This window comes from Musa acuminata, chromosome BXJ1-4, assembly GCF_036884655.1.
Source record: "Musa acuminata AAA Group cultivar baxijiao chromosome BXJ1-4, Cavendish_Baxijiao_AAA, whole genome shotgun sequence".
NCBI lineage: Eukaryota > Viridiplantae > Streptophyta > Magnoliopsida > Zingiberales > Musaceae > Musa > Musa acuminata.
In genome coordinates, this window is record NC_088330.1 from 31,972,501 (window position 1) to 31,988,380 (window position 15,880).

Genomic DNA, 15,880 nt, shown 5'->3' on the forward strand with positions numbered 1-15,880 from the left:
ATGAAGGATCACTATCTGAGTTTCGATGATATGATGTTCAAACATGAACCTGTATGTTCCAGAAAGGACAATGTACTCATCAAAACCCAAGAATATCAGAAAGAAAAGTTCATGCAGGACCATAGGACAAATATTGTTGGTTTATCAGCTCAGGAAAAAGTTCCACCAGCTTATGGTGAGAATGAATTCTCAAATGCAACTCAACCATCAAGGTCTCAAGGGCAATGTTGGATTACTGATTTTCTTCATAGACTAAAGGAGAAGGGCAACGGGCAGCAACAAACCCTTCCAAGAAACCCTTGTTTTAATTGTAGAAGAACTTCTAATGTTAAAGATAGACCATCTAGGAGTCAAAGCCCTTCTGTTATTGATACTTACAGGTATCAAGGGAGTAACCAGACGAGGAACACAACCAAGAATAAATGGAGAAAGGACGCTAAGAGACCATCAATTTCAAATAAAAGGGAATGCAAGGAATCATCCTTCATTACTAGAACATGGACCCCCATTGACAAGAGAGCCAGACAGGTATGTATCTAAAACCATCAATTAACTTGCTTTCTTTGTGCACATAAAAATAATCTCATGCGAAAGAAATTTCTGCAGAATCTTTCTTTCACAAAAAATGGAAACGAAAAACAGAGCAAGCTGGTCTGGAGAAACAGAAACAGCCCAAATGTAGGTTGTAGTATTAGGAAAAGATGCCGAGATGACCGGTGAATTAGCTTGCTACATTATTGTGATACAGCTGTGAAGACTCTGAGAATGACCTCTGTTTGCTTGTAATTTCTTTTTTTTTTCTTAATTTGGATTAGAAATTTCTTCACAAGTTATGGCATAGACATGATACTGTCTAGCATCAGCCACCAAAAGTTGGTGGTCTGAGGACTGGAAATCTGACTTCTCTCCCTCGTTGCTAGAGGCATATCTCTTATATTTTTAAGGGATTATATATCTCCTTATCCAAGAATTGTTTCCAAGTCATGTGTGATCGAATAGTAGTGCAGTATACACTTTCTTTAGATAAGCTTTAGCTTCAGTTTTATGTTACCTCAGAGGTGTCTCTACAGCTTTTATTCTTTCAACGAAGGGAAGTGCGCTAATTGATACAGAATTGTAGCTTTATTTCAACTTATCGGTTGTATGATTGATTGTTGACATGGGCCGTTTTCTTTCTCTTGGAAATTTTCCTCAGAATATATCTTCTTTACTCCTGTAACTTAACTGCAGTTGGTTCTGCTTTCTTTAATTACCGACATTTCAGCCAACACTGCAATTACTACACTGTTGTTTGTTGGTACCAGAAACGAAGATTTGCATCGACTTCCATCCGCTTTTAGCTGTGTCGGACATTCTGAGCTTTCAGGTGAATACTTACTGTTTTTGATTAAATGGAATGTTCGAGCTGTCTTGAACTTATATTATTGCAGTTTATAGTTTGTAGAGATAAACGTTCTCTTCCCCATATAAGAATTGGGCTGGGAGACACGACGATTTTAGCTTTCTGATAGAGGTTGCCGTTGTATTGGTTCGATGGTTTCTCTCTCTTCCCGCACACGTTTGTTCTTTTCTCCGAGTTAATTTTTCAGAAGACAAGCACCGTGGTGCAACCACCTTTTCCTCTTATAGTTAAAACAAAGAGTGTTTTTTAATATCTAGTGCAAGAATGTTTGACGACGGATGAAATTATGTGGAAAAATAAGTTGTTTAAGACCGTACGGTAACAAATTTCTCCGGTCTTCCTCTCAGACACAGAATACACGGGTATGTGGCAGTTTAGAGCCACGTGACGCAGATGAGGTGGATTTTCCCTCCCACAGCAACGGAGAACGGACGGTCCGATCTCTATCCGCTCCTGGAATCATCAGATGAACGCTGCAGGATCGACGGAGCCGTGACGACGTCATTAGGCGGACGGGGTTCTCTCGGCCTTATCATAGGATTTCCTCCTCGCGACGACTCATCCTGGCACGAGGACACAGCAGAGGACGCGGTAGTTGGAGAAGAAGTGAAGAAGATGGCTGGTTTCCCGTCGGTGAAGGCCGCTCCGTTCACGTACGCATCGCACGCGCTGGCAGTGGCCTCGGCGGCGATGGTGCTCGTCTGGTGCGTCCACTTCCGTGGCGGCCTCGCCTTCGAGTCCTCCAACAAATCCCTCATCTTCAACGTACGCTATCCTTCCTCTCATGTTCTCGTCACTTCCTCTCATGTTGGGAATTCCTTCTACAATCAATTCTTTCCTTTTTTTTTTTTGTTCGTCTGTTGCTGTCAGCGCCCACCTGTTCATTCTAGAAATCAATAGAAGTCGTGGCGTATTCTGTTAGTTCCCATCTGGTGATGATTTTGATCGATTAATTCTAGAAATCAATTGTAGCCCGTTTTAATCTTAGGAAGGAAAGCAAAAACTATTTTCGCCCCTTTGTTAATTGGTTAGAAATTTCTTTTTCCTTCTATATTTGTTCTTTGTGATCTTATTTTGATAGTTTATCCAGTTCTTTTCGATTAACAAATCATAACGATGGTGTTTTATTTTCTTTTTCTTTACAGCTACTGTATATATTGATGTGGTTTCAGACACAGATTCTGCTTAACAACGAGAAATCATACTATAGGCCTATATTTCTAAGGCTCAAGGGTATGAGAGTAGTTGAACCCTAATAATGATCGCTCTGCAATAACCATGTCTGGCCAATTAGTTCTAGAAAACTGTTTCTGCTAAAAAACAATGTTGATTCCAGGCTATTAGCTTATAAAATAAACCTTATTGCTCTGTGTTGCTCCACAACATACATATTAAAATCTCCAGGGATGTGGGCATTGAGAAAATGACCTTATTTTTTATACACAAAGTAGAGGGTACAAAATCTCCATAAGTTTCCTCCCTCAATCAAATGTTCTTTATTGACTACATAAATCAAGATGTTGATGTATTTAATTGTGGAAGAACAAATTGTTTTGAAGGTTTAATTGCCAAATTTTGTCCGAATCTCAGCCATAACAGCCAATTGCAGAGCAGTTAATGTCATGCTTTCATCCAACTAGTAAATTTGATCTGTTTTTGGGTCTTGATCAATGTTAAGAATGATATCTATTCATGTCCAGATTCATCCAGTTCTTATGCTGATTGGTTTTATCATCATCGGGAGTGAAGGTAAGTCAGGTCAAAACAATTGTGCAAGTGTTATTTATGTTGTTGGACATGGTATATATTGGTTCACCTACCTCTTGACTGTTTTACAGCTATAATGAGCTATAAAACTCTGCCATGGAATCACGAAATGAATAAAATTGTCCATTTCACTCTTCATGCAATTGCTCTTGTACTTGGTGCTGTGGGTATTTATGCTGCCTTCAAGTTCCACAATGAAAGCGGAATAGATAATCTGTACAGCTTGCATTCTTGGGTTGGGCTTGGGACAATCAGTCTATATGGTATTCAGGTAAACATCTTGAACTACATTTATTGAATCTTTGGTCCGCATTACTATTTTAGCTCCCTGTGTTTTTAGTTAAACAAGAGTATACGTTCAGCGTTTGTTAACAATTGGTATAGATCATTGCTCTCTGTGCTCACTTAATCTTAAGAGAGAGAGGGAGGTCAAAGGTAGTGTTTAATGCATGAGATAAATGATATATGAAAGTGATCAGATACAGCTTTTGTCGTTTATAAATTTTTTGGAGGAATTTCTCACAGAAAAGATGGAAGATGAACTGATTATTTATTTGATGTTGTAGGCATCATTAGGAGATAACAAGGATAGTCATGTATGTTAGTTAGTGCAACCTAACAAAAATTATTGAAGTAGATGGAAATAGTGTGAAGTAATGACTAGCTTAATTTTATTGTTAGTGTATATAAATTTATATACACAAAGAGAGATTACAAAATATGATAATTATATTATTTTCTCAATCAATAATAAATATATATATATAATATTCACTAAATCATTTCATGATTTAGAAGATCATGTTGAGATTATGATATTTATTAATGATAGAATCATGATAATATGTTATCATATATTTTATAATTTAGAATCATGAAAACATGGTATCAAAGTTATTGAGAGGATCATGATAATCTTATCATGATTTATGAAAGGTAGTGTTTAATGCATGAGATAAATGATATATGAAAGTGGTCAAATACAACTTTTGTAGTTTACAAATTTTTTGGAGGAATTTCTCACAGAAATAATAGAATATTATTTATTTGATGTTGTTGGCTTTAGGAGATAATAAGGATAGTCGTGATGTTGCTACAACCTAACAAAAATTACTGAAGTAGATGGAAATAGTGTTAAGTAATGACTAGCTTAATTTTATTGATAGTGTATATGAATTTATAAACATAAAGAGAGATTACAAAATATGGTAATTACATGATTTTCTCAATCAATAATATATATATAATATTCACTAAATCATTTCATAATTTAGAAGATCACGTTGAGATTATGATCTTTATTATTGATAGAATCATGATAATATGTTATCATAAATTCTATGATTTAGAATTATGATAAAAATGGTATCAAAATTATTGAGAGGATTATGATAATCTTATCATGATTTATGAAAGGTAGTATTTAATGCATGAGATAAATGATATATGAAAGTGATCAAATAGTTGTTTATAATTTTTTTGGAAGAATTTCATACAGAAATGATGGAAGATAAACTAATTATTTATTTGATGTTGTAGGCTTTAGGAGATAACAAGGATAGTTGTGTCTGTTAGTTAGTACAACGTAACAAAAATTACTGAATTAGATGGAAATAGTGTGAAGTAATGACTAGCTTAATTTTATTGATAGTGTATATGAATTTATATCCATAAAGAAAGATTACAAATTATGATAATTACATGATTTTCTCAATCAATAATATATATAATATTCACTAAATCATTTTGAAGATCACATTGAGATTATGTTCTTTATTATTGATAGAATCATAATAATATGTTATCATAAATTCTATGATTTAGAATCATGATAACTGGTATCAAAATTATTGAGATGATCATGATAATCTTATCATGATTTATGAAAGATAGTATTTAATGCATGAGATAAATGATATATGAAAGTGGTCAAATACAGCTTTTGTAGTTTACAAATTTTTCAGAGGAATTTCTCACAGAAATGATGGAAGATGAATTGATTATTTATTAGGAGATAATAAGGATAGTTAGTTAGTACAATGTAACAAAAATTATTGAAGTAGATGAAAATAGTATTAAGTAATAACTATCTTAATTTTATTGATGGTGTATATGAATTTATATACACAAAGAGATATTACAAAATATGGTAATTACACAATTTTCTCAATCAATAATATATATAATATTCACTAAATCATTTTAAAGATCACGTTGAGATTATGATCTTTATTATTGATAGAATCATGATAATATGTTATCATAAATTCTATGATTTATAATCATGATAGCATGGTATCAAAATTATTAAGAGGGTCATGAGAATCTTATCATGATTTATGAAAGGTAGTATTTAATGCATAAGATGGAAGTTGTCAAATATAACTTTTGTAGTTTACAAATTTTTTAGAGGAATTTCTCACGGAAATGATAGAAGATGAACTGATTATTTATTTGATGTTGTAGGCTTTAGGAGATTACAAGGATAGTCATGTATGTTAGTTAGTACAACGTAACAAAAATTACTGAAGTAGATGGAAATAATGTGAAGTAATGACTGGCTTAATTTTATTGATAGTGTATACAAATTTATATACACAAAGAGAGATTATAAAATATGGTAATTACATGATTTTCTCAATCAATAATATATATAATATTCACTAAATCATTTTGAAGATCATGTTAAGATTATGATATTTATTATTGATAGAATCATAATAATATGTTATCATAAATTCTATGATTTAGAATCATGATAACTTGGTATCAAAATTATTGAGAGGATCATGATAATCTTATCATGATTTATTTTTCTAAATAATATCTTTCCTAATATGCTCTCGTAAGATGATGCTCCCATCAGAGACATCAATCTTGGACCAAAGTAGATGGAATTGCTGGCAAGACAAAAACTTATTAAGAACATATACAAGTTGATCAGAAGATGATGATGAAACATAAGAGACACGTAGCTCACCATTTTGAATCTTGTCACGAACAAAGTGAAAGTCGAAAGCTATATGCTTCATTCGAGAGTGAAATACAGGATTAGCACATATATATGTTGCCCTTATATTATCATAATATATAGATGAAGGATAAGATATTGTCACAAATAGTTCATGTAGTAATGATTGAATCCAACAAAGTTCAATAGTTGTAGAAGCAACTATTCGATATTCAGCCTCCATAGAAAATCTTGCAATAGAGCATTATTTCTTGGAACTTTAAGAGATTGGATCGCGACCAAGAAATACGATATAAGCACTAGTATATGTCCTGTTATCCTTATTACTTACCCCGTCGGCATCCAAAATTGCATGAAGTATAGAGGAGAGTCATTTCAAAGAAATAAGCCATGATCAATAGTGTCCTTTAAGTATCGAAGAAGACGTTTAACAATTGTCCAATGATTGGAAGTAAGCTTGTGCATAAATTGAGATAATTTATTCACTGCATATGTAATATCCGGATGAGTAAATATCAAATACTGTAGACTCCCAACAACTTGACGATACTTAATAGCGTCACTGAGATTAGCATTATCAGATATGGTAAGAGGAACACTTGTAAAGATTGGCATAGTAACAATATTGGCTTCAAGCACTTTGGTGCGATCAAGAAAGTCATGAATCTTCTTCTGCTGAGAAAGAAATAGATAATTTACTGTGTAGATTACTTGAACACTAAGAAATAACTAAGGGACCTAAGATCTTTGATAGAAAACTTATTTCTAAGCTGTTGAATAAACTAATTAATAATTGATGGTTTATTACTGGTAATAATTAAGTCATCCACATAACCTAGTAAAAATATTATTATACCTTCATGAGAATTAATGAATAACAAATTATCAGATTAAGAATTATGAAATTCAACTGAGACTAGAGTTCATGGTACCATGCATGAGGGGCCTGCTTGAGATCATAAAGAGCCTTGTGCAACTTACAAACATATTGAGGGAGATTATAATCAATAAAGTCTGGAGGTTGCCTCATAAATACATCCTTGAAAATATTATCATCAAGAAATGCATTATTCACGTCCACCTGTCAAAGTCCTCAATTGTTAGACAAAGCAAGATATAAAATAATACGAATTGATGTTGGCTTCATAACTAGGCTAAATGTGTTATAGTACTTGAGGCCTGGACGTTGATGAAATCATTTTGCAACAAGTCTTACTTTATACTTGTTGATGGACCCATCAAGATTTCGTTTGATACAAAAAACTTATTTGCACCCTGTAAGGTTTTGACTTGGATAAGATGGGACCAAGTCCTATGTACCATTCTGTAACAAAACAGTATATTTTTCAGACATTGCTGTGAATTCTCTTGTTGTGTGATACTCTCATGAGGCAGCTAGATGGATGAGATAATCTGTTATTCATCATGCACCATTGAGGAAGGACCTAGTGGGATTTGAGTAGATAGTGTTTGGATTAGTAGATGGGGTTGATGTTTCGATCTGAACAGAAATGATAATATGCGGTGACTCATGAATTTGGGGAACCCAATTAATAAAGTTATTGGAAGTTTATCTAGGTAAATAAGAGTCAAGTGATTTATAAGGAAAAACAGATTCCACAAAATCAACATGACGAGAAATGAAAATTCTTTTGGTTGATAGATCAAAACATTTAAAGGCACTTTGATTAACATAATATCTAAGAAAGATAGATGGTTTTGATCAGGTTTCCAGTTAGTTATGGATGTAAGGGTTTAACCATGAATAACATAAATACCTAAAAATACGTAATTTACTATAGTTAGGAGTGGATTTAAATAGTTTTCCAAATAGTGAATATGTTTAGAACCGGAGAGGGCATGTGATTAATAAGATAAGTTGATATGGCAAATGCATAAAATTAAAATTGAAGAGGTAAGAAAGCTTAAGTAGTGTAAGACCAGTTTGGACGATGTGCTAATGACGATGTTCTGCACTCCTATTATGTTCAAGAGTATGTGGAGGGGTAAAAAATAAGAGATTCCATTGGTTTAAAAAAAGTTAGGAAGTTTTTGAAATTCACCACCATTATCATAGTAAAATAAAATAATGGATCACTAAAAGAACTTTTTAACAATAAGTTTGAACTTCAGAAAAATGATGAATAATTCAGATTTTTATTTCATGGGAAATAACCATGAGATTGTATTGGTGAAGAACCCCAAACATCAAAATATATAAGTTCAACAACCGAGTTACTTATGAGAGAGGATATAGAAAAAGGAAGCTTGTGCATTTTATTACATTTGCATGAGTTACACGAAAAGGGATGACAAGATGATGATGATAAATGTAAATTGTAAGAACGAACAATATGATTTAAAACCTTAAAAGAAGGATACCCTAAGCGATTGTGTCATTCTTGAGATGGAGCTTTGATGGTGGCCAAAGCAAAGATGGATTTGGATGGTGCAATAGTTGGCCACTCATAAACTCTATCTCTATTCAGCCCCTCCATAAGATGTGCCCCCGTGTTGAGATCCTTCACAATAAATGAAAAGGGTAAGAGTTCAATAAAAACATTATTAGAAGAACATAATTTAGAGATAGATATTAGGTTCTTTTTTATATCAGGAACACAAAGAACTTTAAAAAGTAAAAAAGAATTTTGAGGAGGAGGAAAGGCTTGTAGAACTAGTATGAGTTATTTGAAGACCTTTGCCATCACGTATCATGATATCATTTGAATCATCATAATTTGAATGAAGAGATAGATTATTCAAATCAGATGTGACATGATGAGAAGCCTTGGAATCAATAAGCTAGTTTGATGAATGTTGAAAAGATTGAGCAGCAAAGTGAGCACGTGGTGGTGGTAATGAAAACCGAGTAGGAGGTGCAATAGGATATGTTTAATAAGATGTGTATGAAAGCCGGAACATCCATGGAATAGCAGCTTGTAAGCGACGACATTTCTTAGCAACATGGTCTTACAAGTCACATATTTGACAAGTGACTCTGTTGTTGAATTGTTGTCCAGATTTGTTGACACTTTTGTTGTGATGTTGTTGCATGTTGCCTCCATAATGATTGTTTGGATGATTGTCTTGCTAATTGTGGATCTTGCCTTTGTTGCTAGAATTAGCTTTATTAGCAAAATTGACAATAGTAGAAGTAGCATCAGAAGCTGGTGACTCTTGCTTAAGATAAGCTTCATAGTCAGAAAGCTTATTATGAAGTTCTTCAAAAGATATAGGACTATCGCAAACACGAATCACGGTCGAGATTTCCTTATATTCTAAACCAAGACCATTTAATACATGAAAAATAATTTCTTCACCATCAAGAGGTGCATCAGTCATTGGCTTGAGTTTTGATAGCTAAATGTAGTCAGAAATAGATTTTGTACCCTTAGAAAGTTTAAGAGAGTTTCTTGAAGTTACATGAGGCGACCACGAGATTAATTGGCATACATTGTTGCAAGCTTGACTACACTTCATAAGAGGATTTTGTATAGGCTATATAGGGAATGATTTAAGGAGAGAAAGAGGCAATGATAGCACCAAGGTATGCAATACCGTATCGTACCGGCATATTGAGCGGTACACCAGGGCATACCGAGCGATTTCCTCTTACATTAGCACTGTAGCACGGTCCGTCCAGTAGCGGGTGGTCCGCGTACTGGTATGCCGTCGGATCGGTACGTACCGCCTGTATCGGGCGGTACCATTCGAAATTGCATACCATGGATAGCACTTCTAAGAAGATGATCTTGACATATCCAAAAAGTGTATATAGGATTAACAACTTCAAGATTATTCTCTTTAATCGTTTGTGGAGGGCAAATGATGGTGCCATCTACATAACCCATAAGATCATAGCTGATTAAAAGAAAATAAAATTGAGTATACCAAGAGGTATAGTTTGTAGATGTGAGTTTGAGAGGAGTTTGGACTACAACGTTAATGAAGACAAGAGTATTTTCAAGAATAAAAAAATTGGAGATGATATGAGATGAGTGACTAGTTGAAGAGGCATTATCGGCCTTGTCGAAACGTGGAGAAAAAAAAGACCCGAAGCCACTTACAAGAAAGAGAAGCTTGCTAGAACATAAAGCTCAATAGAAATTGCAATGATACATTTAACCATGATGAAGGAGGAGGTACAAAGCAACAATAGTAAAGAGTTACATGCTACCTTCAACCACAATGAAGGAAGAGGTACAAAGCAACAATAATAAAGAGAGGATCAAAAGAAAAAGGAACTCCTTGAAGCAATTGTGGCTTTAATACCATGTGAAATAATGACTAGTTTAATTTTATAGATAGTGTATATGAATTTATATACACAAAAAGAGATTACAAAATATGATAATTATATGATTTTCTTAATCAATAATAAATATAAAATATTTACTAAATCATTTCATGATTTAGGAGATCACGTTCAGTTCATGATCATGATAACATAGTATCAAAATTATTGAGAGGATTATGATAATCTTATCATGATTTATTTTTCTCAATAATATCTTTCCTAATAAATAGTACATAAATTTAAATACTTTTTAACAATTTTAATGGTATTGTCATTAGATTGATTAGAACTTGGCAACTTCATTTTTTTGCTGAAGAGTCTACACTGCTGCTGGATTTAATATTAAAATATCTGCATTATCTTTCAGATTTATTTGTAGCTTGAATGTTACTTTATCTTTTAATTTCTTCCTTGCAGTGGATTCTCGGGTTTGTAACCTTCTTCTTTCCTGGTGCTCCACCCGCACTGAGAGGCAAATCTCTTCCTTGGCATGTATTATTTGGGCTGTTCGTCTACATTTTAGCTGTGGCCACTGCAGAGCTAGGCTTCCTGGAGAAACTCACTTTTCTGGAGAGTTCAGGCCTCTACAAGTATAGTTCAGAGGCCTTCTTGGTAAATTTCACTGCTCTTATTTTGATTTTTCTTGGAGCCTCAGTTGTGATATCTGTTATTGCTCCTGCTCGTGCTGATGCACCACGTGGTTACTCTGAAATATCAGAGAATTAGCAACATATATGTGTATATATATATATATATATATATATATATATAGTTGCATATCACTGTTCCAAACTTCTAATAATTATCATATTTGACTGCCTTATTTCCTTGCAATAGATCTAGATGAGCATCTCACAGTTAGACCTTTTGCATGATACTTGTTTGTTAAATACTGCTGTTGTGAGTAGGGGAAAAACTATAGCTCCCTGTGTGTATATAGTTGGTTGCCATGAATAATAAGACATTTTCTTTTGTTTGAGTTGGTTGCATAATTTCTGATGGATTCATAAAATACTTTATAAGCAAGATCATTTGCCTTGGTGTTATAACACATATCATAGACTTCTGACACCCAGACATGCCACCCTGAACCCAAGCATTGTCCAATTTGCTTGAGAAATCTTAACATAATCACAATAATAAATCCTGCACTCAATATACATATAATTCAGTTTATGTTGTCAAGATATGCTTATGCTAATTTCTGAATGCCAATTACACTAATAATTAATCTAAAATGTAATGAAGATTCAAAAATGCAGTTGTCAATTAAAAATGTAATGTATTATGCAAAGTCGAAGTTGTCAAACAATTTTAGAGAGAGAGAGAGAGAGAGCAACATGTAGAGGTTCGACCTCGTCTTCTCACTCTCGGCACGCTAAAGGTTTTCCAATATATTGAAATCCATTAAGAATATGGTATATCAGAAATAGTGTAAGACACATTCTGTTGGAGGGATGGGCTTGAGATTGAAGAAGATATACTACAGATATATTTATGGAAAGCAAGTGCATAGTCCAGTGTGGTTTGGATGGGAGAAATGAAATTGATCACAAGAATAGCATTGGTTTCTACAGAATAAATGTTACTAACTCCCACAGATGGAGAGTGGAGATCACATGTTTCATTCAGCATAGGATGTTTCGCTTGGATTTGCATCCACAAAGTGTGCAATATCCATTATTTTAGGTGCCACACACCTAAAAACCTAAGAATGAGCTTAACTGAGCCAAAGATCCTAAAAATTTCAGGTTACATTGGGACATGTTACCATGTAATTTGATACTCAAATAGACTTGGCATGTAATACATTAAGCTTAACAAAGCATTATATTTCTTTGTTGATAGACAAAGTGACTGCAATCAGCTGTTCATACACATAAAAGAAAAGCTAAATCTTGGGTATAAAAAATGATTACCAATCTGATACACTACAGCATATCATTGTGAAAAACCTGAAAATATCAGTGTTTTATGTTGTGTACAGGTAAAACAGCATGGTGTAAACATCATGTTGAACTTCTGGTAACAGCTGGGTCAAGAAAAATAGTCTGAATCGGTTGGCCCGACAGTCAACTAAAAGTTCTTTTTTGCAAAGAGGCCATTAGCCGGATCCTTTTTTTCTCGCTTATGGTTCTAATTTATCCATCACTGATTGTATTCGTTTTAGTAATACAAGATTTATTTTCTGGAAAAAAAAAGAATTTCAGGTAATAGCGATCCCTGGATCAATTATTGCAAGTTGTGTAGAATTATAACATCTGTTTTCCTATAGCTACGCTAAAAGGGAGGAAGTAAACCGTGACAAGTGAGATAGGTATAAGCTGGACTGCAATTGGCCTAGCTGATACTGTGTTGTGCTGTTCATGGCCTACTAGAGTGAACCTACATAGATCAAGTTTGTATTGTGGGATTTTGGAGAGCTGTAGCTGCTCGTTTGGTACAGCCTGTGAGCTCCTGTAATTGGAGCCCCAGGGGAAGAAAGCTAAAAGCACAAAAGAGAAAAAGGAAATCTTCTAGTAGTGAGCTTTTCACTTTGAAGAGGCGGAAAGAGTTTTGCATAGTAACCCTTGGGGACAGCAAAGGGCTGTGATGCCAACCTGCTAAAGTTAAAGTCTAAACTTTAGTAGACAATGACACTGCAACATTGGAACTTAAGGATAAGTGTTACAGTGTCTTAGGAGAATCAGATCATGGTTTCTTGTAGAAACTTGCTTTTTGTTTGTGAACAAACAGGTGGCTACGAGGCAGCTTTTATACAAAGATGACAAGTCTAGCAGTAAAGCTATGTCCTATGTTTCCTTTTCTTAGTTCTCTGGATAAAAGCAGAATTATTATAAGATGAGAAGTTGCTAGTTTGAGTATGTTTTATGTTTTGAAGAGTACATTGATACATTTGATTCTTGTTAGCAAAGTAATATAAGTTGTTCTTGATATGTCTGTCATTGCCTCTTTTTGGTTTGTCCTGTTGAGCTTAATGTCCATATTTCTCAGTGGTTTCGGTAGATGCCTTGCTTCTAATAGCAGATAATAGTCAATGTAGAATCAACTAGCAATTTATTTCGTTACTGGGAGGGACAGTTTGTCCTGTGCTATTTTGGATTGTTTTCTCTGGTAATCTCTCTTCGAAATTTCCAAGTTCTTAAAGACTAACATGGGACCTAATAGAAGAATTCTGATTGCAGAATCCATAGTATCTCAGCCATCAATTTGTATGATACCACAATTGATATCATCTTCTTCTGCCATCGGTTGGTTCGTTGCCACTAAAGACCAAAGTGGATACAACTTGTACATCCGAGTGTAACTTTTGAAGGACATCACCGATCTCGACATATGATTGCCATCTTCTCGATCCCATTGTCAGCAACATCGACTAATATGCCCTGTAGCGGTAGGCAAGCCATCACATCTGACCTTTTGTGTACTAGCAGGACAAGGGAAGAGACCACAGCACCATCGAGCTTGCATCTCATACATCATGAACCCCTTTCGATCTCCTCCTTACCTCCTACACTTCATGTACAACTAAAAGAAATCATAAACTAATTAAGTAGGTAACAAATGTAAGGCTAACAGAGATAGAAAACTTGACAATGATTCCATCGAAATATCTTTGTATGTATAGTCTTAGAGATAGAAAACTTGACGATGGTACCAAGAGTTTATCATCCAACCCAAGACTGACTTCAATGATTGCAATACCAAAGTTTATGCAGACGCATACAACTTTTCCCAAAGTCTCTGGCAATTGTTCACCTTTTCCTTTTGGAAAGAATACTATGATTCACTTTATATTGTACACCAAGATGAGAAGGTATGTACTCAATTTGGCTTAGTGACCTCAAAATTTGCTTTCTTTTTAGTCACAATTGACTCCGACAGATTAATGGGTATTACTTAAGCATAGGATACTACCAAGAACCAACTGGCATCCACCTGGCTCGACCCCATCTCATCCCTGTTTGACGCAGTGTTTCTGAAGCCTGTGGGAATCCGATGAGTTGTAAAGGCCACCAAATCTTCAATGGGCTCACCTGTTTGTCTCCAGAGAGAGAGAGAGAGATGAGGAATGGAGGCTCACAAGTCTCCTATCCACATGCCTTATGAGATAACATGGTTGGATGGGGGCGAAGGGAGAGGGAAACGAACGGTGGACAGACACCGAACAACGGCAAGTGGCTGCAGGATTACAACTCGGATTACGACCCAACCCAAAGGTTGGCTGCCGACAGACTTCGCTGTCAGGCTCGACATTTCGAATCCAATGCCCCACACACAATTGCATAGAAGGAACTCTACTCCGAGGGATCCAAAGCCATGGCAACGTTTTAAGTACTACTTGCTTTATCGCACTATTGATTCTTGGGGACCTCCGTGCCAACGATTTGATGGACGATTTTTTTGAAAAACCCTTCACTTCATTTTTTTTTCCCCTCAAAATATACCACTTATATTTTTTTTAAGGTAGTACCTCTATTTACTATAATTTCATAAATGTTCTTTTTTTCTCTTCTCACCCGATCGATTTCACCACCTTTGTCTCATCGGTATCGCTCGCTCGCTCATTGCCCATGCCTTATGCTTGTATTTATGCGATATCTTTCTCGTTCATCGTGTTTGTTATCTTTGCCCCTTCTTTCCATTATTAAGGCCTTACGCATGTCGTCTTTATCCATTTCTCGTGTGTTATCTATTAGTCTTATAATTTTTGTCTCTTTTTTACTCTCTCCTCTCTCGTGCGTTATGCAACAGAGACGATGGTTAAAAAATGGGAAGGAAAGACATTTATAGAATTATAGCAAATAGGGATAGTATATGAGAAAAGCAAAAATAATAAGTAATTTTTTGAGAAAAAAAATAAAATATATATATTGTTTATATAGAAATCATCCATCTTTTTATGCCCTTGTGTAAACAAAAAAAGAGATTACAATTATCTTAAAGTTTATTCTCCTCCATCACAATCTAATCTCTTTATAGAATAAAATAAAAAAGAATAAAGAAAAAAGAGAGGAGGGAAGAGACTTTTCTCTCGTTTTCATTATCTTGTTCAATGATATTAGATGGTGAAAATCTCTAATGCTGCAACAAGAAAAAACATAAAAGCAAGATAGAGATGAGGTAGGAAGCTACGTAATCGAAGCACAACACGACACAAGCCGGATGGTATCATGAGGACATGACACCAAGCTTTCTCTGCCTCCACTTGTCCAACACAAGTGTGTTGGGGAAGAGGAACTACCCAAAACACCACCTCTAAATATCCACACCTCTTGATGTGGACTAATTACCAACACTAATTGAAATGTCCCCGTGATTGGTATTTATGTTGTCTTTTCCAACCCTCTCATCATCCACCGTGAAGTTGAAAAGCAATATGCAAGTAGAACCAGATATGTCTTATCATAGTTGCCTACCTTAATATATATATACATATTAT

At 34.7% G+C, this 15,880-nt stretch overlaps 2 protein-coding genes across 7 annotated transcripts in view; both read left to right on the forward strand.

Moving 5' to 3' along the window:
* LOC103987278 (protein SHORTAGE IN CHIASMATA 1 homolog) overlaps positions 1 to 975 on the forward strand; it is a 10,920-nt gene extending 9,945 nt beyond the window's left edge. For both annotated transcript variants that reach the window (XM_018829838.2, XM_009405573.3), the window contains 2 exons: positions 1 to 528; positions 607 to 975. The exon at positions 1 to 528 is cut by the window's left edge and continues 957 nt beyond it. In XM_018829838.2, the coding sequence (XP_018685383.2) occupies positions 1 to 528; positions 607 to 720 (642 nt within the window). In that variant the 3' untranslated portion in view covers positions 721 to 975. The remainder of the gene's footprint in view (positions 529 to 606) is intronic.
* Positions 976 to 1,939: 964 nt separating this feature from the next.
* Positions 1,940 to 13,373, forward strand: LOC103992245 (probable ascorbate-specific transmembrane electron transporter 1). 5 transcript variants are annotated; one of them, XM_065174762.1, is made up of 5 exons: positions 1,940 to 2,167; positions 3,103 to 3,151; positions 3,241 to 3,440; positions 10,855 to 11,049; positions 12,640 to 13,373. In XM_065174762.1, the coding sequence occupies exons 1-5, from the start codon at positions 2,018 to 2,020 to the stop codon at positions 12,649 to 12,651; spliced, it is 606 nt and encodes a 201-aa protein (XP_065030834.1). In that variant the 5' UTR covers positions 1,940 to 2,017; the 3' UTR covers positions 12,652 to 13,373. The 5 variants fall into 5 exon arrangements, with proteins under 5 accessions (XP_065030834.1, XP_065030819.1, XP_018685408.2 ...); XM_065174747.1 differs by having other exon boundaries at positions 12,648 to 13,373; XM_018829863.2 differs by having other exon boundaries at positions 12,713 to 13,373.
* Positions 13,374 to 15,880: the final 2,507 nt, after the last annotated feature.

Excerpts from the sequence above, each read along its gene's own strand:
- LOC103992245 (XM_009412268.3), top strand. The coding sequence starts at position 2,018 with ATGGCTGGTTTCCCGTCGGTGAAGGCCGCTCCGTTCACGTACGCATCG. Across the intron at positions 2,168-3,102 it reads ACAAATCCCTCATCTTCAAC|ATTCATCCAGTTCTTATGCT; the intron begins GTACGCTATCCT and ends ATTCATGTCCAG. Across the intron at positions 3,152-3,240 it reads TATCATCATCGGGAGTGAAG|CTATAATGAGCTATAAAACT; the intron begins GTAAGTCAGGTC and ends ACTGTTTTACAG.